This window comes from Scyliorhinus torazame, chromosome 21, assembly GCF_047496885.1.
Source record: "Scyliorhinus torazame isolate Kashiwa2021f chromosome 21, sScyTor2.1, whole genome shotgun sequence".
Lineage (NCBI taxonomy): Eukaryota > Metazoa > Chordata > Chondrichthyes > Carcharhiniformes > Scyliorhinidae > Scyliorhinus > Scyliorhinus torazame.
Window position 1 is genome coordinate 12,569,865 of NC_092727.1, and position 25,038 is coordinate 12,594,902.

At 48.4% G+C, this 25,038-nt stretch overlaps 1 protein-coding gene across 3 annotated transcripts in view; it reads left to right on the top strand.

Moving 5' to 3' along the window:
• Positions 1–25,038, top strand: part of dscaml1 (Down syndrome cell adhesion molecule like 1) — a 692,721-nt gene that overhangs the window by 71,056 nt on the left and 596,627 nt on the right. For all 3 annotated transcript variants that reach the window (XM_072486516.1, XM_072486518.1, XM_072486519.1), the window contains exons 2-3: positions 5,741–6,058; positions 15,314–15,460. In XM_072486516.1, the coding sequence (XP_072342617.1) occupies positions 5,741–6,058; positions 15,314–15,460 (465 nt within the window). The remainder of the gene's footprint in view (positions 1–5,740; positions 6,059–15,313; positions 15,461–25,038) is intronic.

The following is a 25,038-nucleotide window of genomic DNA, read 5'->3' on the forward strand; positions in this document are numbered from 1 at the left end:
CCCGTGGATTTGGCCGCCCTTGCCCTGCTGGCTGGTAGCGGTCATGGGTTTGAAAGATTAAAGACTCATGCTTTCAAGGCAGTAAATTCTGAGTTAACTCAACTTTCAGAGGCCTATCAAAATTCATTTTCTGTTTTTTTTTAAAAAGACATTTGCTCCATCCTCAAAGCAAGTCTACCGACTTCTTCACAGGGCAATAATTCCAGCGGAAAGCTTCATCTGCGCTCAGATTTAACAATATCAGCAATTTGTCTTCCAGCCAATCTGCACATTTTAGACCGACATTGAAATGATTCGAAGACAGCTGTAGTTTTCCTTCTCTGGAGTGCTGTGTACAGTATTGGTCTCCTTATCTAAGGAACGATGGAAGTGCTTTAGAAGCAGTTGAGAGGTTTACCAGACTAATACCAGGAATGGGCGGGTTGTCTTATGAGGAAAGGCTGGAGAGGCTAAACTTGTATCCACTAGAGTTTAGAAGAGTAAATAAAATAAATTAATAAATAATCTTTATTGTCACAAGTAGGCTGACATTAATACTGCAATGAAGTAACTGTGAAAAGAACCTCGTCGCCACATTCTGGTGCCTGTTTGAGGCGACTTGATTGAAACCGTTAAGATCCTGCAGGGTATTGACAGGGTGGGTGTGGAGAGGATATTTCCTCTTGTCGGAGAATCTAGAACTAGGGGACACTGTTTAAAAATAAGGGGTCATCCATTTCAGACGGAGATGAGGAGAATTTTCTTTCTCTCACAGAGGGTCGCGAGTCTCGGGACTTCCGTTCCTCAGGAGGCAGTGGAAGCAGAACCCATCAATACTTTTAAGGTAAAACGAGGTAGATTCCTGATTAACAAGGAGGTGAAAGGTTATCGGGGGTAGGCAAGAATATGGGGTTGAGGTTACAATCAGAGCAGCCAAGGTTTTATTGCAGGCTCGAGGGGCCAAGTGGCCTACTCCTGCTCCTAATTCATAAGTAACTGGCAACTACGAGGAGGGGGCGAAAGGCCCTCCAAGCAAAGCCAAAGGGGCAACAGTAACAAAATTGTACACGCGAACCATCTCGCTCACCTAATGTACAGTGTACAGATGTAAGGATCAACAAAAATATTTTAATGTCAAATAAGGGGGTTGGGAGGGTAAGGGGGGGCGGGTAGGGACTTGGTGGTTATCATTTTGTGCCTCTCAATATATACTTCATTATAGGGTCACTGTCTGTCTGCAGTTTGCACATAGATCATAGAAGTTACAGTGCAGAAGGAGGCCATTTGGCCCATCGAGTCTGCACCGGCTCTTGGAAAGAGCACCCTACTTAAGCTCACACCTCCACCCCCATCCCCATAACCCAGTAACCCCACCTAACGTTTTTGGAAACTAAGCACAATTTATCATGGCAAATCCACCTAACATGCACATCTTTGGACTGTGGGAGGAAACCGGAGCACCCAGAGGAAACCCACGCACACACGGGGAGAATGTGCAGACTCCGCACAGACAGTGACTCAAGCCGGGAATCAAACCTGGGATCCTGGAGCTGTGAAGCAACAGTGCTAACCACTGTGCTACGTTGCAGGGAAGGTGGATTGGCCACGCTAAATTTCCCCTTAATTGGGAAAAAAAGAATTGGGCACTTAAAAAAAAAAAATCATTACATCATGCCAAACATAAAAAAGAAGAATTGGGCTCGGTTGTCCTTTTCTATCTGGCAATGGGCTGGTCTTAAAATCAGGCAGAAGATTAAAGGTTCAAACCCTGCTCCAGAGGCTAGAGTGCAGAATCTGTGCATTGTTCTCCAGTACAGTGCTCAGCACATGTTGTCGTGTTGGTGGCCTTAAACTGAGGACCCAGCTACCCTCTCAGGTGAAGGGAAAAGGTCCCACGAGCAAGGGATTCATATTGGTGGCCAGGCGAATAATATGCCAGATTTGCTGCGGTACTGTTGTTGTTTCTCTTCCTGCACCTAGTGCTCAAGGCAGACTTCCATCTGCTTTCATAGCTGTTTTTTCCTGGAACATGTTGCTCGTCTGTCGCCGTCGCTTATAGCTTGGTAGGCGCCACTCTGCATCAAACATGGCTGACCAGGGGTCTCTTTCACTCTTCCCGCCAGCCATTGGTGTGTATGGAAGGATTTTATTGGTTAGCACACTCAACCTGTTTGTGCATGTTATGAACGCAACTTCCTTGGCCATCAATTCCTGAGCTGGGCCTCAAACCCACAGCTTCAAAGGCAGGGGCACTACCCACTGCGCCATAGACTCCCTTATGTAATAGTGACTACCCCCAAAATAATTTGATTTGCGGTAAAGCATTCTTTCAAATCTTTCTTCGTTTAAAATGGGGACAGATATTTTAAGAGGGCAGAGAGGTGGCAAATGAGCCTGAAGTCATTGCGTGTTTGTGTCTGAGCCCGACTTTGTTTATTTTTAATAAATTTAGAGTACCCAATTCTTTTTTCCAATTTAGCGCGGCCAATCCACCTACCCTGCACATCTTTGGGTTGTGGGGGGTGAAACCCACGCAAACACGGGGAGAATGTGCAAACTCCACACGGACAATGACCCAGAGCCGGGATCAAACCTGGGAACTCGGCGCCGCGAGGCAGCTGTGCTAACCACTGCACCACCGTGCTGCCCTTTGGCTTTACTTTAATACCTGATCATAATGATAGCTTTGTCACTATTGTTGAAGGAGAGGGAGAGCCTTTACAGAAGATATCTGGCCAGGCTTTTAATGAGATGTGGGTCAGGGGCTGTTGCGGGGGGGAATGATTTCAGAATCGAGGTCCCGGAGGTCAATTTGAGACCCCAACGACTCGGGTGCAGTTTGTAACTTACAGAGGGCCAGCGGGGAGAGGGATCAGAATTTTCACGTGCTGCTAATTAACAATCCATTAAGCTCCTTAAGGATCTTGATAAGGGATCTGTCCGGTGGAGAATGCTATTTTTAATGTTTATTCGGCAAACTCAAACTGTTGGATCAATTATGGTGACATTGAAACCATCCTGGTGCACGACTGAACGTTGATGGGCCCACTAGCTCCAGTTTGAACCCAGTACCTGCATCTAGTCAGCATTGCCACTTTCAGCCCTGTGGATGTTGCTGGTCCTCTGGGAACTGCCTGTGCTCCTCGGCAAGGCTGCAGGAACTTCCAATATGGTCGCTGCCTCCCTTTGCTGCTGGTGCCAGGCAGGCAGCTCCCAACTCCTGGCGGTGCTTCCTGTCACAAATTGGATGTCGAGCACTCCAGCTGGCCAATTCGGCTATCCCAGTACAAATTTATTTTGATTATTCCTTCATGGGAAGTGGACGTCGCTGGCCCCCATTTCTTCCCCTTTGAACTGAGTGGCTTGTTGAGCTGCTTCAGAGGGAAGGTACACGTCACCCATTCTGCTGTGGGTCTGGAGTCACATGTAGGCCAGACCAGGTGTGGCCCTGCAGATTTCCTTCCTTAAAGGATATTAGTGAACCCGATGGGTTTTACTGACATTCGGTGCTGGTTTTCATGGCAAGCAGTATTCCCGCCCCTCCATAGAATCCACCCCAAACTTTTATTCATTAAATTAAACTTCCACCAGCTGCAATGGCAGGAGTTGAGCTTGTGTCGCCAGAGGATTAGCCTGGGCCTTTGGGCTACATTACCACTAGCTCCCTTATAACAACTCCTCCAGGATCGCCTTTTACTCCCCAGGCCCTTTTTTAAAGGGAGGACTCCGAAAACAAAAGGTTATTTTGGGGGGGGGGGGGATAGACAATTGTCATGATCAGTGTCAGTTTCAGCCGCCGCACCCTTTATCCAATGTGTTTATGCATTGAGATTAGAAGCAGTGAGTCTGAAGTCCCAGCAAAGCAGGATTCAATCAAGTCCTTCACAAATTAAAATTGCTTTGAATTAGTGCTCATTCTTCTTTGCTCAATCCTTCATCTGTTGTTTGGAAAGATGACGAATGGGAAGGGTGATTCCATTTTTTTATCATCAATCTTTTCCCGCTGAAGTCAGGCTTTGGTGTTTGCCCGGGTTGCCAACATCTCCAGGATTGTCCTAGAGATCGAAGATTAATGTCTAGGATATTGCTTCCAGTAAAACCCCAGGGGAAATATCATCAGGGCAGGAAAAAAACAATGGTGTTTTTTTTCAATATTCTTTGAACACTTTCTTTTATTAATCCTCAAAATATCAGAGATGGGCAAGAATGCTGTTTGACTATCAAAAAAAGCATCCAATCGATCAGCATAGTGTCTGTTGGCTTTCTTATTGGTCTGGGTGTGTGCTGTGCAGCAATGATGGACGGATGAGACCATTGATGGGAGTGTGGCGTGGCTGTCATGAAACATTTGGGGATACAGCCAACCAGACCTGGCAACCCCTCGTGCCTGTGGGGACGAAAATGTGTATTCCTAAGTTTAACTTAAAAGTTCTGTTGCCTTCTTGTCTTTGGCGTTGAGTGTTCCTGGTTGACACAAAGCAGGAAAGTCCGAATTTCAGCCACCATGATTTAGATTGAAGCAGCTGAACCCAACCGGGACTGTGGGCCACAAATATTGACCAGGGTTCTGGCTCCTCAATGTTAAAAAATGCACTTACAGCGAGGCAGCTTTATTTTGGAGATTTATCATTGTGCCACTTTTAGCAAATTTTTTTTCCCAAATGATGTGTGATGATTTAAAGGTATTTTCAGAGAGATATATACCTGGATCTGCACCTTAAGGGTATAGGCGGGGCGGCACAGTGGTTAGCACTGCGGCCTCACGGCGCTGAGGTCCCAGGTTCAAAACCGGCTCTGGGTCACTGTCCGTGTGGAGTTTGCACATTCTCCCCGTGTTTGCGTGGGTTTCGCCCCCACAACCAAAAAGATGTGCAGGGTAGGTGGATTGAACACGCTAAATTGCCCCTTAATTGGAAAAAATATGGATTGGGTATTCTAAATTTATATTTAAAAAAGAATGAAGTGTATAGGCTACAGGGTGTCCTCGGGTTGGCATGGGCAAGATGGACCGAATGGCTTCCTCCTGTGCTGTAACTTTTCGATGATTCTATGATTTAATTCAGCAAGCATTGCAAAGGAATTGTAGAGAATGTTCAAATTTTTGATGATTTTGTTGGGTGTCTATCTCCCATGTTGGGCCTGCCATATTCCCCAAGGTGGGAATTGAATTTGGAAACCAGCTATCTGCCTTATCAAGAGTTCAAAACCCAAAGTTTCAGGACAAATCTGGGCAGATAGCTTGAATGGGAAACATTTGGAAAGCCATTGAGGGCATTGTAGTGAGACTGATTGGCTAGCTCATCCCAACAATAGGTACTTTTGCAGCTCCCTGGAAAAGCATTCCAAGGTGATTCACAAGTGGACAGGCTGTCAGGCAAAAATTGGAATTGGGTAGGTGTTCACCAAGGTAGGTTCGAGCAACATCTGGAAGGAGGAGCAAGAAGGAAAGAAGTTTAGGGAGGAAATTCTCGAGCTTAGGGTCCAGGCAGGTGAAGGCACACCTGCCAATTAAAACGGTAGACGGGCCAAAAGGCAGATTTGGAGAAACGCGGCCATCCTGTAGGGTTGTCAGGTCGGAGGAGGTTACAGGGACAGAACCCACATAGTACGTCGGACTAAATGACCTACTTTCAATCTCTGATTCGTGTTGGAAAAAAAATGTGCATTTCCCTTGACGAATGGTGAAAGATTAGTGTGTGTGAATGCTCACTTCATCCGATTCTGATTGTTCTCCCCTTTTCCTCTTCTATCCTCCCAACAGCACACAGCGAGGATCCGAGGACAAGCTTATACTTTGTGAATGACTCATTGCAACAGGTGATCTTCTCCAGTTCAGTGGGCACGGTGCTGCCGTGCCCAGCAGCCGGGACCTCGGGCACCGTCCTCCGCTGGTACCTCGCCACGAAAGACGACATCTACGACGTGCCCAACATCCGTCACGTCCACCTCAACGGCACCTTGCAGCTCTATCCCTTCTCCCCGTCAGGGTTTAATAGCTTTATCCACGATAATGACTACTTCTGCACAGCCGAAAACGTAGCCGGCAAGATCAGGAGCCCAAATATCCGAGTCAAAGCAGGTGAGACCTTCTGATGCCTTTTCATCTTTCAGAGGATTCGGTTGGAATTTCGCGATCAGTCCTTAGGTTCGCGAAGTACCATCTACTATCCTTGCAGTGACGCTGGAAGGTATCTTCGGCAGCATCTGGGGAGTGCACCGACGTTTCAGGGTCGACAACCTTTCAATAGAACTGGAAGTTGTTAGACAGAAGCAGGGGTGAAGCACGTTGAGAGCCAGGGGAAAACGTCGGGGAGGCAAAGGCAGAAAAGGAGCAGATGTGAGGGATCAGTGATTCAAAGTGGAAAGGAGTCTTGCCGCACGGCAAAAGGATGTGACAATGGGCCAAGTAGGGGATTGGGGATGGATCATCAGAATACAGCTCGCTATTAATACTAACTTTTAGTATATGATGGCAGAATAATACAGCAGCTTAACCTTTACCTTCAGCAAGTTTATTCTGCATCCAGCTCAGCAGAGATACAAACTCCATATAATTTCCCCACAGCAACATGTTCCAGCTGTGTCCATTTATACACTTTTGGAGGTTGAGCCAATAACCATGACCTGTCTTTAAGAAGGCAATTAGCTTGACTATGTAATTGCCAAAGCTTGCACTTGCTGATACACTGACACTCACAATTTGATAAAAATGCTCACTAGTTTAATTCATTCCGTGGGCTAAAGATAGTGGGTGGCATTCTCCGTTTCAGAGACTGGCTCCGCGACTTCTACGACAGAAAAATTGGCACCGCTCCCAGAGCGATTTGGGCGGCACAGTGGCTAGCACAGCTGCCTCGCAGCTTCAGGGACCCGGATTCAATTCCGGCCTCGGGCGGCTGTGTGGAGTTTGCACGTTCTCCCTGTGTCTGCGTGGGTTTTCTACGGGTGCTCCGGTTTCCTCCCACAGTCCAAAGATGTGCAGGTTAGGTGGTTTGGCCGTGCTAAATTACCCCTTAGTGTCCAAAAGGTTCAGTCGGGTTATTGGGCTGTGGGGATAGGGTGGAGGCGTGGGCTTAAAAAAGAATCGGGTACTCTAAATTTTAAAAAAATAATTCTCCAAGATGTTAACCTATTCAAAATTAATCTGGAAACCATCTGCACTAAAATCAGGTAGAGAGGGGATTGAACCTGTTGATTTAATTGAGCCAGGTTCACTGACCCTGTATTCGTCAGGGCCACCGCGATGCTCCACCTCCGCCAGGAGGAATTACCGACGGCGGGTTCACTTGTTATTTTTTTAAAACTGAAGTTCAGGCCTATGGTTTGGACACAGCAGCAGGCAATGACTATACAGTTGGTTTAGGCTATCACTCACTTGAGTAGGCGCGATGTTCTGAGCTCCAAGTGGTGTTCTGAGCTCCAAGTGGTGTTCTGAGCTCCAAGTGGTGTTCTGAGCTCCAAGTGGTGTTCTGAGCTCCAAGTGGTGTTCTGAGCTCCAAGTGGTGTTCCGTTCTCCAGCAAAGATCAGGCACCGCTTGATGAAAATTTGCCGAAAGAATATTTTTATTGATTTTTAATCAGTCAGGGCATCGAGGGTTATGGGGGGTGAGGCGGGGAAAGTGGAGTTGAGGATTATCACATCAAATCAGCCATGATCTCATTGAATGGCGGAGCAGTCGCGATGGGCCGAATGGCTTGGCTCTGCTCCTGTGTCTTATGGTCTAATATATGAAGTAAAAATTCAAGAATGGTGCGTGGAACACGGTGTTACAAAGCTACCATTTGGACGAAGAGTCCATGTGGCCTTGTGAGCCTGAAGAACCAAATTACTTCCTGGCTGTCAGTGCGAACCCCATGATTAAATGATAGCTTTATTATCCACTCTCTAATGTATACTTTAGTCTCCATAAAATATTAAAAGTGGTGTTGAAGAGGCATTGAAGAATGAGAGGACGTGGTGATAATGGTAGTTATGTTATTATAATGTTATTATAGTGATGGAATTATTTGAAATCTTACGGTCTTTTGGTAGCATCCCTATCGCTGGGCAAGAGGCCCCAGGTTAGAACATAGAAAATAGAACATACAGTGCAGAAGGAGGCCATTCGACACATCGAGTCTGCACTGCCCCACTTAAGCCCTCACATCCACCCTATCCCCGTAACCCAATAACCCCTCCGAACCTTTTTGGTCACTAAGGGCAATTTATCATGGCCAATCCACCTAACCTGCACGTCTTTGGACTGTGGGAGGAAACCGAAGCACCCGGAGGAAACCTACGCAGACAACTTGCAGACTCCGCACAGACAGTGACCCAGCAGGGAATCAAACATGGGACCCTGGCGCTGTGAAGCCACAGTGACCACTGTGCTACCGTGCTGTCCTAGGGTTCAAGTCCCTGCCAGGGCTGGGAGGCCATGGAAGGCGTGTTCACGACGTGGGTCACTGTCCGTGTGGAGTTTGCACATTCTCCTCGTGTTTGCATGGGTTTCGCCCCCACAACCCAAAGATGCGCAGGGTAGGTGGATTGGCCACGCTAAATTGCCCCTTAATTGTAAAAAATGAATTGGGTATTCTAAATTTTTGAAAAAACAAAATAGGTTTGTAAGTCCAAGTTTATTATGAAGTTAGAGACTACCATTTATTGATATTGGCAAATAACTTCAATGTGCCCATTATTTTGGCGACGGACTTAATGATCTAATACCCGTGTTACGCTGGACAGAGGTGCATCGTTGAGAATTCATCTGGTGCTATCCAGACTGTGGAGATTAACTCTGCAATGTGTTTTACACTGATACATGGCAAAAGAGTGATCAATTCATTGGGATCTACAAACTGAGCTTTGAGCTCTATTCATATGTTGGGCTCCAGTGTGAAATTCCAGAGTGCAAATGTGTAATGTTGACCATCTGCCCTTGCTGTCAATACATGATGGCCGTATCCCACATTCATGGCTTTGTGCCTTTCCTGAAGGATGGGTAATTCAGGAGCTGGAAGCGGTGGGGATGGTTGAATTGGAGTGGGGTTGGAGGGAAGATATTTGCCAATCTTTGGCCGCAGCCCAGTCGTTGATAACCGAGCTCCATCTCACTGGTGCGTGAGTTAATGGTGGTAAATCCCGCGGGGACATCCGTTCCAAAACAGACTCCAGGAAAAATGGACAAACTACTTAGATACAATATTGCGCACCCTCCCCCCTACCCCGGCACTCCCCCCCCCCCCCCCCCCCACCCCCCCCCCCCCCCCCCGGCCCGACCCCAAGGTGATAGAGCCACCTTGTGAGTTTGCTCATTGGCTAAAAAGGCTGATATGAACGGTGGCATTTCCTGCTCAACCTAATTCTGCACACTGCCTTGATGTGGAAGAATCTGTCAAGGGGAGGGAGAAGGGAAACGCCATTTTAATTTTGTCACTCTGAAAGGACGTGTTCCAACATGATTTCTGATGGTGTGCTGTGTATTTATAAACAAGCTTTTGGCTAAGGTCATGTTCATAAGAATGATGAACCTTTTTATGCTGCCTTGTTGGTTGACGGTGTCCCTTTTGAAAGACTCTCGGGTCATCTGTAGCCATCTCCATGGCGACAAGCAATGAGTTGACTGGTGGGGAGTTTTTGTTCTCATATGGAATGGGTCTGATCTGCCTAGACATGATCAGACCAGTTGTAAACCTAATTTGCCCACAGTAAAACCTAGTTTTCTGGAACAATGCTTCCTTCACTGGTGCTGCACCAACAATAAAAAATCTAAATTCTAATCACATCAAAACGAGTGCAACACAATCGGGTGTGTCACGTGTGTTTAGTTAGAACACAGAGGCAGGCACAATGGCTGAAAACCAGCAACCTTGCTCCCGAGACAGTGCTGGATTTCACAGATTTTGCCGGATTTCATGTTGGATAGTTTGGGTCAAGCCAGTCGGGTGGGGTCAAGGGTGACTCGGGGCCTGGGAGTAGATTGGTGCGCAAGCGACAAATGGAATGCGCACCAGTTGTTGGGAATTTCGGCATCCCAAACCACGTGGTTCGAGTCTGATGGTCACAAATTCAGATTCTCAGCCTTCTTGTCTCTTTGTGAGTGAGGTTTGCAATGTTTCGGCGAACCAGATTGTTTGATAGAGGGCTGGGGTCTCTGCCCCCCCCCCCCCCCCAGCTGTGTGTTTCTCGGGGGCGCACCGTCCGCTCGAGGTCGGATTCTTTACTCCTGCCACTTATCAGTGGGATTTCCCATCGATGCCACCCCACACCACTGGGAAACCCACGGGTGGGGGTGCGCTGCCGGCGGGAAGAGGGTATCCCAACGGCCGGAGAATTCCAGCCAGAAATGGCCATGGTTGTTAAATGCTCCCTCTCTAATATGGGCCGAGGAAGTAAGAGAGACAGTTTGGTATGATTGATGTGATATGTTAGAAAAAAAGAGTGGGGTCGATGGATCCCGGCCCTGGGTCACTGTCCGTGTGGAGTTTGCACATTCTCCCCATGTCTACGTGGTTCTCAGCCCCACAACCCAAAGATGTGCAAGGTAGGTGAATTGGCCATGCTAAGTTGCCCCTTAATTGGAAAAAAAGTGGTGTTGATGGAAATTTCAGAAAAGTCCTCAAGGAACAGAACAACATAACCTTAAAATTACAGCTAAGTTGTTCAGGGTGAAGTCTAAAAGCATCATGAGAAGGGTCGTGTACGTCTGGAACAATCTCCTCCCGATACCTGGTGACCTGTTGAAGCTGGATGGATGGGGCAAGGTGCTGAGGGGAAGGGGGAGAGGAGGTGGGGCCGGAGTAGAGGAGGAGGGGATGGGGAGAGAAGAGGGGTTGGCGGATGGCAGAGAGGAGGAGGGGCTGGGGGAGATGGGGAGGGGATGTAGGGGTAGTCAGTTGACAACCCAGTTCAGATTTCCAGATCTTTGTTAGGCTGGGCTGTTAATTGATACTAATCAGGATGAGATCCTCCAGCCCCGCCCACCTAGCAGCCAGAAATTCCCGCCCGAGGTCAATGGACCTTTACATGTCTGCGTCCCGCCCGTGGCGATCTTGCAGTGAGCGGGAAGGAAGAATCTGTCTCTAAATCAAGGTGGCTGGATGAAATTAATATACAAATCAACCATGATCTAATGGAATGGTGGAACAGATTGGAGGGGATGAATGGTGTAAACTGTGGTTGTGGCGGTTTCACAATTGAAGAAAGGATATAATGTTTTGATTACTGGATGTTGTGATGGACTGAAAAGCATAATTCAGCTGGGAACATAGGATCAGGAGTAGGCCATTCAGCCCATCGAGCTTGCCCCACCATTTAATGCTATCATGGATAATTGGACACTCCAATGTCTTTTACATCCACTATCCCCATAACCCTTCAATTATTGTTAATCAATCTCTGCTTATAAGAATAATCTTTATTGTCACAAGGCTTACATTAACACTGCAATGAAGTTACTGTGAAAAGCCCCTAGTCGCCACATTCTGGCACCTGTTCAGGTACACAGAGGGAGAATACAGATAACATACTCAATGATTGAGCTTCCACAGCCCTCAGGGATAGAGAATTCCAAAGATTCACAACCTTCTTTCTGAATAAAATCTCCTCATCTCTGACTTAAATGACTTCCCTCTTATTTTGAAATTGTGCCCCCTGGTTCTAGACTCCCCAACCAAGGGAAACATCTTACCTGCATCTACCCTGTCTATTGTATTTTGTAGGTTTCAATGAGATCACCTCTTATTCTTCAAAACGCTAGAGATCCAGTTTGCCCCAAGCTCTCTTCATAAGACAGTCCCGCCATCGCCGGAACAAGTCTGGTGAACCTTCGATCCAATCCCTCTATAGCAATAATATCCTTCCTGAGGTAAGGGGACCAAACTGTACACGGTGACTCCAGGTGCGATGTAACCAAGCTCCTATACAATTGAAGCAAGAATTCACTACTCCTGTACTCAAATCCTCTTGCGATAAATCAGAGAATCCTTACAGTGCAGAAAGAGGCCATTCGGGCCATCGAGTCTGCATCGACCGTCCTAAAGCGCTCCCCACCATTGCCCTGCCCCATCCCCACAATCCCTTCAACTAGCTTACACATCCCTGGACACTAACATGGCCAATCCACCAAACCTGAATATCTTTGGACTGCAGGAGGAAACCGGAGCACCCGGGGGAAACCCACATAGAGAGGTGAAGAATGTGCAAACTCCACACAGACAGTCACCAAAGTCTGGAATTGAACCCGGGTCCCTGGCGCTCTGAGGCAGCAGTGCCACTGCGCTGTCCCGCTAATATTCCATTAGCTTTCCCAACAGCTTGCTGCAGTTGCATGCTAGTATTCTGTGACTTATGGACAAGGATACCCAGGTCCCTATGTACATCTACCTTTTCTAACTCCTTACCATTTAGAAAGGCATTCTCGTGGTGCAAAGCATATGAGTCCATCTTGAGTGACCCGTGGCTGCTGGTCGACCTTGAGATTAAAATGAAATTGTCAGTTTTTATACACAGCAAATAAACATTTGGGGTGGTGGCTTTTGAAAGGTCTTGATTTCACCATGCGGCAACGTAATAGTGACCACAGCTACTGTGTACAGCAAATACACGAGTAAGCCAATGAAAGTTCTCTGAACGTGTGGGGTTCCTCCGAGTACTCCAGGTTCCTCCCACATGTCCCAAAAGACGTGCTGTTAGATCATTTGGACGTTCTGAATTCTCCCTCCGTGTACCCGAACAGGAGCCTGAGTGTGGCGACTAGGGGCTTTCACAGTGGCTTCATTGCAGTGTTGGTTACAGGAAGGATGTGGAAGCATTGGAAAGGGTGCAGAGGAGATTTACCAGAATGTTGCCTGGTATGGAGGGAAGATCTTATGAGGGAAGGCTGAGGGACTTGAGGCTGTTTTCATTAGAGAGAAGAAGGTTAAGAGGTGACTTAATTGAGGCATACAAGATGATCAGAGGATTGGATAGGGTGAACAGTGAGAGCCTTTTTCCTCGGATGGTGATGTCTAGCACGAGGGGACACAGCTTTAAATTGAGGGGAGATAGATATAGGACAGGTGTCAGAGGTAGGTTCTTTACACAGAGAGTAGTAAGGGCGTGGAATACCCAGCCTGCAACAGCAGTGGACTCGCCAACACTAAGGGCATTCAAATGGTCATTGGATAGACATATGGACGATAAGGGAATAGTGTAGATGGGCTTTAGAGTGGTTTCGCAGGTCGGCGCAACATCGAGGGCCGAAGGGCCTGTACTGTGCTGTAATGTTCTATGTTCTAATAATGAAGATTATTAATTATCATTAAATATTCACTTGATACAGTGTGGTTGCATTAACAGACACCATTTGGGGCTGAGTGCTAACCCATAGGAAAGTGGACATTACGTGACTTCATTGTTGTGTGTGGTGAATTGCTCCTGAAGGTACTAAACGCAACAAAATTAATGTCAGCTTAGCCCCCAGCCAACAATGGGAATTAAGAATCAATCGGTGGCTACCTCAATGACATTGTAGGTAAACACACTTACCGTAGCCATGGACATTTTTAACAGCCGGAAAACAGACTCTGGAAACTATAACTGCGTTCAAGGTTAACTGCAGCAGTTTCTGATCCCTATCTTCGCAGGTCTCTTGTTATTAACAATAGAAGAATGGATGTTTTGAGGTTTGAAATTAGAAGAAAATGTCTTCACTCAGAGTGCTGTGGATCTTTGAAATTCTCTACCCCAGAGGATTCTGGCTCATCAGTCAATGGATACATTCAAGGCTGAGATTGAGAGATTTGTGGACCTCTAGAAATCAAGGGGAATGCTGAGAATATGGAATTGATATAGAAGATCCGCCCTGATATTGTTGAATGGCAGAGCGGGCCTCAAGACGCCGTATAGACTACTCTTGCACCATGGCTTAATTGAGGGAGCTCTTGCCTCTAAGTCAGGAGGCCATGGGTTCAAGTCATACTCCAGAGACATCATAGATTATCATAGATCATAGATTATCATAGAATTTACAGTGCAGAAGGAGGCCATTCGGCCCATCGAGTCTGCACCGGCTCTTGGAAAGAGCACCCTACCCAAGGGCAACACCCCCCCCCTATCCCCACAACCCAGTAACCCCACCGAACACTAAGGGCAATTTTGGACACTAAGGGCAATTTATCATGGCCAATCCACCTAACCTGCACATCTTTGGACTGTGGGAGGAAACCAGAGCACCCGGAGGAAACCCACGCACACACGGGGAGGATGTGCAGACTCGCACAGACAGTGACCCAAACCGGAATCGAACCTGGGACCCTGGAGCTGTGAAGCAATTGTGCTAACCACAATGCTACCGTGCTGCCCAAACATGAACAAAAAAGCAAAGTCTGACACTCCAGGTACTCCCCTGTACTACCATGCCCCCCCCCCCCACCTTATTCTGGATGAGACATTAAATTGAGCCTTGGGTGGATGTAAATTATACCATTCACGGCGCCAGGGACCTTGGTTTGATCCCGGCCCCGGTTCACTGTCCATGTGGGGGTTGCACATTCTCTAGTGTCCGTGTGGGCCTCACTACCACAACCCAAAAAATGATGTGTGGGGTAGGTGGATTGGCCATGCTAAATTGCCCTTAATTGGGAAAAAATGTATGCTTAAAAAATTTCAAATATACCATGACATTATTTTGAAGGTGATTTACTCTGGTTGTCCTGGCTAATATTTATTACTCAATTAGCATCACTGCCAGCAGTTCATTTGACTATGACCTCGCTCCTGCTTGTGGGAGCTTGCTGTGTAAAATGGCAGCGGCACATTGAGTCATAAGAATACAAGAACTAGGAGCAGAAGTGGGCCTCTTGGTCCCTCAAGCCTGCTCCATCTCTCAAAAGATCATGGTTGATCTGAATGTGGCATCAACTCCACTTTCCTGTCTGCGCCTCCCCATAAACCATGGGCTGAACTCTCCGCTGGTGGGATGCTCCGCTTTGCCGGCAGCCCGGGGCCTTCCCGACGGCGCGGGGCTGCCGCACAATGGGAAACCCCATTGACCGGCCGGGGTAACAGGGAATCCTGACAGCGTGATGAACCTGAAATGTGGCGGGGCGGAGAAACCAACCCCTTGACTCCCTTGTTGATCAAAAACTCCCTAAGGATGTGAAAGGTGCTATATGAATGCAAAGTCTTCCTTCTTATTTCTTATTTTCTAGTGCCCATGAGATCAGGAATTGCCATCAGCTTGAGGAAACCCACGAGATGCTTCGAATCAGATATTACAATGGCTGGTCTCACCAGTTCTGACTGTCTAGTGGACCTGAAATTTGCATATCTGAGGCCGTTCAAACCTGTTTACATGGCTGTACTTTGTCTCAGTTTTCAGGGAACCCTACACCGTACGGGTGGAGGATCAAAGGTCAATGCGTGGAAGCGTGGCTGTCTTCAAGTGCCTCATTCCTCCTTCGGTGCAGGAGTATGTTAGCGTTGTGTCATGGGAGAAAGATACAGTCTCAATCATCCCAGGTAGGATCAGAAAATGCACAAAATGAGATGCCTCGTGCTTCTGCTGTTTGGTGCTGTGTATACAAGTCTTGGGATATTGCAATGTGATATTCAGTTGTCGCAGTATTTCGAAAACTACTTTCAATGGCGAGGGAAAAAATACTTTCCTCTGTTGTTTTCTTTTTTTTTGCTGTTTTATGGGCTTTACCCAGAAATTGTTCCCATTTTTCGATGTGTCCGGTGTCTTCTCATAAATTGAGCGATGGTCTGTCTTTGTTCACTGGTCTGAGAAAGGACTGAGGAATTGCTTCGCTGGCAATCTACGGCACTGAGCGACTGCTTAATCCGACATTCTGTGTTGTTCTAATGAGAATTTTGAACCCTCGCCGTTGGTGGTTGTCAAGTTGTTAACCTCGCCTGAGCTGTAACCCACAAAGAGCTCAGTTGCTTAATGGTTTGCTTTTAAGGATTTTAAGGTAACGTAGAAAGCTATATAACCACAAGGTAAGATACGTGTAGATGCAGATGGCTTTTTCCACAGGCAGATGTTGCATATAAGGTCGCGTGGCATTGTTGCAAATAGTGGTTAATTGGCTGCAATTATGCAGCAATATACGTAGACAGAGGAAGTGTGATGTTGGCTACAGGCCAAACAGGTGTGAGCGCGGCTCAGGCAGATAAGGCCCATCATGTCTGCAATGAAACAAAGAAAATGCTAATTTCTCCTTGCCCCCACTATTTTTTAATAAGGTAGTTATTGATTCATATTTTGAATAGGTTGCAACGGGCATTATTGGCTATGTATTTTAAATTGGTGAAAATCTCCTTGTATCTCACTTCAAACTTCAACATAATGGAAAGAGCCACATTGTAAAGGGTCAGTCCATTCAATGATCTTCTTGCACGTAAAATACCAGCGGTGGTTGTACCTGCCCACAGAAAGGCCAACTGTCCCCTCTCAAAAGAGTTGAGCGTTTCAGAATTGACGTTCAACTGAAACAACTACCTTTTATTTGATGATTCATTGGACGTATCGAGCAGGCCTTGATGCTTTCAGAGCTGAATGTTTGTTGTTGACGCCAAAAGGCGAGGGTGGAATGCAAAGCCAAACTATCCAGGAAAGCCAAGAGCGCTTTGACCCAGGAACATTTCTGTTCGATTTTTTCCCCTTCAGCTTCAATAGACCAGAAGCCAAAGGCGGCTTTTGATGTAGGAAGCGCACGAGACTGCCAGTCGAGTCCTGAAAGCATTGTCAAGCCTCAACATGAGCGGACCTTTTGTGACTCTTACTTCTGATACAACAGGCAGTACCTTGGCTGCAATATCGACGGCTCAGAACCAACAATAGTATTGAAACTCTGAAGGAAACTCTAGTTTTGGAGTGTTCGATCTTGGTGTACAAAAGCTTTGTGAGGTATTTGCTCTGATTCTTCTGCAGTTTCAACGATTAACACGTTCTGGCAACGGGATTTTATCATTGATTTTTGTAGTGTTTGACAAAACGATTTTTACATTTGCCTCTGCCAAAACTAGGTCAATTGTATGCCAAAGCAGTGCAGCAGTTCAGAAATGTATTACCAGCATTACAATGATGGAATACTAACAGACCCTGCTTGCCAGCCCAGATCCTTCTTGACTGGCCTCCCTCCTGACACACACACTCCTGAATAGCGATAGCCGCAACATCTTGCTCTGGTCTGATTTTTGGGGAAGAAATCCAGCTCTCCTGACCCCACCCATGTTCAGGTGGTTGACAGCTGCCCTCTCAAGTGGCCTGGCTCTCAAACAAGTTGCAAAGTTGTGTGCGGGGCAACTTGAGATGGGGACTAAATGCCAATGTCCCCGGCGACACCCGCAACCCAAGAATGAGAAAAAGGCAAGAAATGGCACTGTTGACATGGACCTCCTACAGTCCTTTTCGCCGAGGCAGAATGAGAAAGATGTCAAAGCAAAGAAGGAGATATCGTAGAGGGTGGCCATAAAACCTGGGCTAGGAAGTGTTTTCTTCGAGGAAGAGGGCGGGGGGGGGAGAGGCAGCAGAGTTTTGTAGAGGGAATTCACGAGCACAGACCCAAGGCAGCTGAAGACATGGTCAAAGGAGGGCAGAGGGGGTTGGAATGAACAGGAGGTCAGTTAAACAGAGAGTTTGGCAGGCCTGAGGGCTGGGGAAGTGAGTGATTTAGAGCTGAGCTCGAAAATGGAATCGCTAGTTTATCGCATTGTACAGCGGAACGGTACATTGAGATAAACTCTTACTTCTTAATGTCAAATTGAACTGGAATAGAAAATCAGTGGGCAGGTATCAGTGAGAGCAGGTGGGCTGGAGTCTCCAGAAATGGGGCTATGTCCCCACGCCAGCGTAATAATGCTGGCGTTGCACTCCTGAATTTCCTGGGAAAAAGACAACCCGATTCACTTATCTTCAGGGGGCTGGCAGGGACCCGGGATCTTCACGCAGCTTTGGCTGTGGATACTCCGCACTTCCGGTTCCGAGTCTGCACATGCGCACGGTGGCAGCCTCCAGCGGAGATGGACCGCGCCATGGCGGACTCGGGCCGCGGACCAACACGAACAAACGAGGCTCCCCCCCGATCAGCCGTGCGCCCCTGCATCAGACCGGCCCAATCGCTGCCCTGGACGCCCATAAGGCCACCCCCCACCCCCCACCCCCCCCGATGCTCCCCGCTCCCCACCAGGGCGGCCGCAGACTGAGTCCGCAGCCGCCGTGTGAGAGTCCTAACCGGCCATACCATATTATTTCCACGCAGTTGGGAACTCGGCCGGTCGGGAGCGGAGTATCGTTGGGTGGGCCTCTGGCAATGGAGCCCCAGCCGCAAAGCGTAATTCGTGGACCCGCGGGTATTCGAGGCTTGTAGAATCGCCGGAGCAGCGCCGGGCTCGATTCCGTCGGGAACTTTGATTCTCCGCCCCCGCGCCAAATGCGATTTTTGTGCGGGGCTGCGGAGAATCCAACCCGGTGCTTCTAAGCTGACAAAATCTATGCATTAGGTAAGAGGGGAAATTTGGGGATAGACAAAGTTGGAGACACACCCTGTGTGAAATTGTTCAATTCATTGAAACATTTGAAACACTACTGGAGACATAAGAAAGGGATATGAACAGTCCAATTCTATTTGTTTTAAATAGGTTATTCAGGGCTGGTTTCGCACACTGGGCTAAATCGCTGGCTTTGAAAGCAGACCAAGGCAGGCCAGCAGCACTGTACCAATTCCCGTACTAGCCTCCCCGAACAGGCGCCGGAATGTGGCGACGAGGGGCTTTTCACAGTAACTTCATTTGAAGCCTACTTGTGACAATAAGCGGTTTTCATTTCATTTCATTTATCAAGTGCTTGTTGAAGTTATCTTTCGTGTATTTTAATTCTGTTTGGATGTATTGTCTAAAAAACCCAGCGGTTGCCTTGGAATGCCTATTTGGTTATCAGCCTGAGGATAATTAAATCAGAATGGAACCCAGTTAGGGGTGAGGATTAAATCCGAAAATACTGGACAAATTCAGCAGGCCTGGCAAGTTCTTTGGAAAGAGGAACAGACTTAATGCTTTCCATCAAAATACTTTTGAACTGAGGGGTGAAGATTGAAATGATTTTGGGCGGAATTCTCCGACCCCCTGCCGGGTCAGAGAATCCCGGGCGGCGGCGCGAATCTGCCCCGCCGCTCCGACACCAGCTGCCACGTTCTCTGGTGCCGGTTTTTGGCCGTGGGCGGTGTTTCCGCCACGCCGGTCGGGGCCATTGGCAGCGCCCCCCCCCCTCTGCAATTCTCCGGGCCCCGATGGGCCGAGCGGCTATCGTTTCCTGGCCAGTCCCGCCGGTGTGAGATGGACGTGGTCCATCATGACGGGACCTGGCTTGTAGGCCGGTTAGTTGAGTCGACGCGGGGGCGATCCGGCCCCGGGGGGGGGTGCGCCCCCACTGTGGCCTGGCCCACGATCGGGGCCCACCGATCTGTGGGCGGGCCTGTGCCGTGGGGGCACTCTTTCCTTCAGCCTCTGGAGGGCTCTGCCATGGCCGGCGCGGAGAAGAAGCCCCCTGCGCATGCGCCAACTCGTGCCGGCCGTTCGCCGCCGGTTGGCACGGCGCCAACCCTTCGGCACCAGCCTCGACCCCGGAAGTGCGGAGGATTCCGCACCTTCTGTCGGCCTGACGCTGGAGTCCTTTATGCCGCTCTTGGCACCGGCGTCGGACTATCCGGCCAGTTGCGGGAGAATCCCGCCCCTTATACTTCCTTTTAATGAAGTACAGATCCTAGGCCTGACCATCTTCAGCTGCTTCATCAATGACCCTCCTTTCCATCATAATTATGGTCAGAAGTGGGGATGTTTGCGGGTGACTGCACAATGTTCAGCACCATTTGCGAATCCTCAGACACTGAAGCAGTCCATGTCCAAATGCAGCAAGACCTGGACAACATCCAGGCTTGGGCTGACAAATCACAAGTTACCCTTATGCCACACAAGTGGCAGGCAATGGCCATCCCCTCGAGAGGATCTAACCATCGCCCCATGACATTCAATGACATTACCATCGCTAAATTCCCCACGATCAAGAAACTGATCAAGAACCATTGATCAGAAGCTGAACTGGACTGGCCATATTAATACTGTGACTAGCAGGACCGGTCAGAGGCTAGAAATCCTATGGTGAGTAACTCACCTCCTGACTCCCCAAAGCCTGTCCACCATCTACAAGGCACAAGTCAGGAGTGTGAGGGAATGCTCTCCATTTGCCTGGATGAGTGCAGCTCCAACAATATTCAAGAACCTTGGCACCATCCAAGATAAAACAGACCGCTTGATTGCTCCTCCTTCCGCAAACACTCAAAACCTCCAATACCGGCGAACAGTGGCAGCCGCGTGAACCATCTACAAAATGCACTGCAGGAACGCGCCAAGGTTCTTTCGACAGCAACTTCCAAACCACGACCCTTATCGGACAAAAACAGCCGATACCTGGGAACCCCACCACCTGAGGGTTCCTCTCCAAGTCACTCACCACCCTGACTTGGAAATATATCGCCGCTCCTTCACTGTTGCTGGGTCAAAATCCTGGAACTCCCTCCCTAACAGCACAACGTGTGTACCTACACCTCAGGCACTGCAGCGGTTAAAGAAGGCAGCTCCCCACTGCCTTCTGAAAGGCAACGAGGAATGCGCAATAAATGCTGGCCTAACCAATGATGCCCACATCCTGTAAATTAATTTTAAAAAACTTTGTCTTGAGGATCTCAAGGACTTTTAGAAGCTTGAGCCATTTTGTTTTTGCAGAAATTAATTGCCTATGATGGGGCGCTGCTCAACCCCACTGAGATCTTTTTGACAGTGTCCCCAGCATTGGACTGCCTCTCTCAGATATCTACATGCGTGTACCTCCAATATATTCCAGTATGAGCTAAGTTAATGAGCTCTCAGTGCGGTCAACAATTAATTATATATCTGACTATTGCTTTCTGAAGAGGACCCTGGAGGTAAGCAGGAGAAGGGTTGGAGATTGGGTTTGAGGAGAGCATGTTGGACATTAAAAGATACTCAAAGAACAAAGACATTTAGATCTCATTAAAATCGGTGTTGCTCAACAAAAGGATTTGCCATTCAAATTAGTTGCAGGATCTTTTCATACTCGTAAGGGTTTACAACATGTTGAGTTGACGTGTTAAGTGGCACTTGTTTGAAATGAATCTCACTTACTTTCCTCATAAAAGGTTCCAGTATCTTGTCCCTGCATGCTTTACCTTTTGAAAGTAACAATACATTTCATTGAGGCTGTGACCTATCTTCTTTTGATCACTGGGTATTATTATTATTCAGCGAGGACTTCCCATTCATACTGCAATGTGGAGAATGGGCTATGTGAATAAAAGATTATTTCAGGATTAAGTGGATGTCGGCTTCATGCTTGTCACGTAATGATTCAGCAAGGTTCCCTTGGGCAAGCATAAAATGTAGGAAATTCAAGCAAGGCTTGCCAACCTTCTTGGCACAGGCCCGGAGTCTCCAGGAATTGAAGATCAATCTCCAGGACACAGCTTGTGCAAACTTGTCAGAAAGTCTTTGGGACATTAAAAAAAGATTGGGCTGGATACTCCGGTCACCGCCGACGACACCACATTCGCCGATCAGCCGGAGAATCTAAGTTGGCGATGCTCCGTCCCCTCCGAAGCGGTGCGCCGCACCAAATATCAACGGTCTCAGGACATTGCCTGAGGTCCGCTCCCCCCCCCCCCCCCAATGCTCCGCCCCCCAACCGGCCGAGTTCCCAACGGCGTGGGTCTCTGATGGTCTCACCCGTCGGGAACTCAGCGCGGCGGCTGCGGCCTCAGTCTAGCACCACCGCAGTCGGGGGAGGGCCGATCCGCGGTCAAGGGGGGGACATTATTCGGGGCTGGGGGCACTGTGGGGGGTGGTCCGGGGCCCTCGAGCCGGCCAAAGGGGGGGGGGACTATTTTGCGGGCTTTGTCCGCGAGCGGCTTCCGCATGAAGCACGGCGCGGTCACTACAGACCACCCTCGTGCGCATGAGCGGCCAGGGACCTGGCAATTCTCCGGCAGCTAAGCTCTACGCTGCCCTCCCGCTAGCCCCCAACAAAACGGGGAATCGGTGGCCGTTTTGCGCCAGTTTTCCCACTGTTCCCACGCCGGCGTGGGGATGTAGCCCCAGAATCGGAGAATCCAGCCCATTGTTTTTCTTTTGTCATTCTCTCAGAACATTTTTCTTCACCAACGATTAAAATGTTGAAAATGGGGATAAAAGGACCATTTGGTCACTAGTCACATCATCCGATTGGGAAATGAGTCGTTTTGCTTTCCAACTGATGTGGGAAGGCCGTGCGTCACAAAGATGGGTGTGTTGGCCGACTCATGACCGGAGCAAGGTCATGTGATGAGAGCTCCGCCAATTAATAATAATAATAATAATCACTTATTGTCACAAGTAGGCTTCAATGAAGTTACTGTGAAAAGCCCCTAGTCGCCACATTCCGTCGCCTGTTTGGGGAGGCCGGTACCGGAAATTTGATCGGAGTTGGCAAGCCTAGACAGAGAATTGGAAGATGTACTCAGGGCAGGAGGGTTTTACTTGAACACAGACTGAGGGCGAGAGTACTGACCCATGTCGACAAAGCCAAAGGCAAAATGTATCAAAGGCCAATTTAATTCTGCACCCCCCCCCCCCCCTCCCTTTTATTGCAAAAACATAATTCTGCAAATTCAAACTAAATGCACAAAAATCTGGAAATGGTTAGCGGGTCTGGGAGTATCAGGTGAGAGAGAAAGAGAGAGGGAGAGAAAGATAATGGACTGAATTCTCCAGCTCCCTTACCAGAAGCTAGAATTGCAATCGGGTGGTGAATAACGCGCAATGGACACATTTTGATTTGCTCTCAACGCCAATTCAGACGCCATGCTCGGTCCCCCGCTGGCGGTATGAGTGAAGTCCGCGCCCTGCGCATGGATTTAAATTTCATTGGCGATTGGAGTATGCTCCATCTCTCCGCAATGCTCCACCCCTCTCAGGCGGAGGTTGCAGGGGCATAAATATTTACATGTGGGGCCTCGGCACCATGGCTGTTGAGGGGGCGTGTGAGGGTAACAAAACTCTCAAAATCTATCAAAAAGTGTCGGGCTTATTGAGGTGTGGCTCCCTGGCCAGGGGGCGCAGTGGGGAATGACTTGGCATATTGCCCTCGGGATCGGGTGGCCTGGCTCAGACCACCATTGCTGCAGTATGTGATTTAAACACGCCTCTTTTGGTGCTACGTACAGACGCCTGGCTGTTCACACTGCTGACTGCTCACTGTGTCCTGTAAATGTTCAGAGAGCCTCTGGTGATGTGGGAGCCCATCCAGGCCGCCCCTCTAGAAACTCTCATACCCTAGCAGGGTCATCAAGGGGATGGGCGAGGCCAAGCTCAGTCATTAGCCCACCAGTTGTTGGCACTCCTCAGTGCACTCCTCAGAAGTGCAGCTCCACTGCAGAGGAAGCAGGGGATTAGCAGAGCTCACCCCAACCAAAGGACAACATGCACCCGTGGCCTTTGAAATCCTCCCCTGGTTTTCTGCCCCTCTCAGGGCAGAGGCCTCACCAGCGGCACCCTCAGGATCACGAACTGTCTCCTCCTGATGAGGCTGGCAGCTCTGCCACCTCATCTCAGGCGCTGTTCAGGAGGGCGAGCTTGAGTCTGCGGCCCACCCTGGGGAAGAGAGTGTGGCAGGTGGTAAGAGTGGGAGAGTTTCTTGGTCAGTCAGACCGCAGAACACAATGCCAGACCACTGCAGAACACCGCCAAGCATCACCATGGACCAATAAAACAGGAGTCCATAGTCGCCAACACCGTGTTAGGGCATGGTACCTGGAGGAAGTGGAGGTCGATGGACCAAGTGAATGGTTGGAGGAAGACATGTGTACTTCGAGCATCATTGTGTTCCTGACTGAAAGAGGAAGTGTCGCAGCAAATCCTGATACTGGATTAAACATTTCTTTTAGTTTGGTGCTATAAATACAGCTACAATCACAGACCTGGGATTCAGAATTCAGTCACTGTGCAAAGAGATTTGTTTGGGTAGACAGTATCCTTTGAACACATTTGGCTTGATTAATGCTGGCTTTAATCAGTTCTGGGTCCTCTGCTGCTTGTGATTTTCATTAATGACTTGGATGAGGGAGTTGAAGGGTGGGTCAGTAAATCTGCAGACGATACGAAGATTGGTGGAGTTGTGGATAGTGGGGAGGGCTGTTGTCGGCTGCAAAGAGACATAGATAGGATGCAGAGCTGGGCAAAGAAGTGGCAGATGGAGTTTAACCCTGAAAAGTGTGAGGTTGTCCATTTTGGAAGGACAAATATGAATGTGGAATACAGGGTTAACGGTAGGGTTCTTGGCAATGTGGAGGAGCAGAGAGATCTTAGGGTCTATGTTCATAGATCTTTGAAAGTTGCCACTCAAGTGGATAGAGCTGTGAAGAAGGCCTATGGTGTGCTAGCGCATTCGCAGAAGGATTGAATTTAAGAGCCGTGAGGTGATGATGCAGCTGTACAAAACCTTGGTCAGGCCACATTTGGAGTACTGTGTGCAGCTCTGGTCGCCTCATTTTGGGAAGGATGTGGAAGCTTTGGAAAAGGTGCAAAGGAGATTTACCAGGATGTTGCCTGGAATGGAGAGTAGGTCTTACGAGGGAAGGTTGAGGGTGCTAGGCCTTTTCTCATTAGAACGGAGAAGGATGAGGGGCGACTTGATAGAGGTTTATAAGATGATCAGGGGAATTAGATAGAGTAGACAGTCAGAGACTTTTTCCCCGGGTGGAACAAACCATTACAAGGGGACATAAATTTAAGTTGAATGGTGGAAGATATAGGGGGAAGTCAGAGGTAGGTTCTTTACCCAGAGAGTAGTGGGGGCATGGAATGCACTGCCTGTGGAAGTGGTTGAGTCGGAAACATTAGGGACCTTCAAGCGGCTATTGGATAGGTACATGGATTACGGTAGAATGATGGGGTTTAGATTAATTTGTTCTTAATCTAGGACAAAAGTTCGGCATAACATCGTGGGCCGAAGGGCCTGTTCTGTGCTATATTTTTCTATGTTCTAT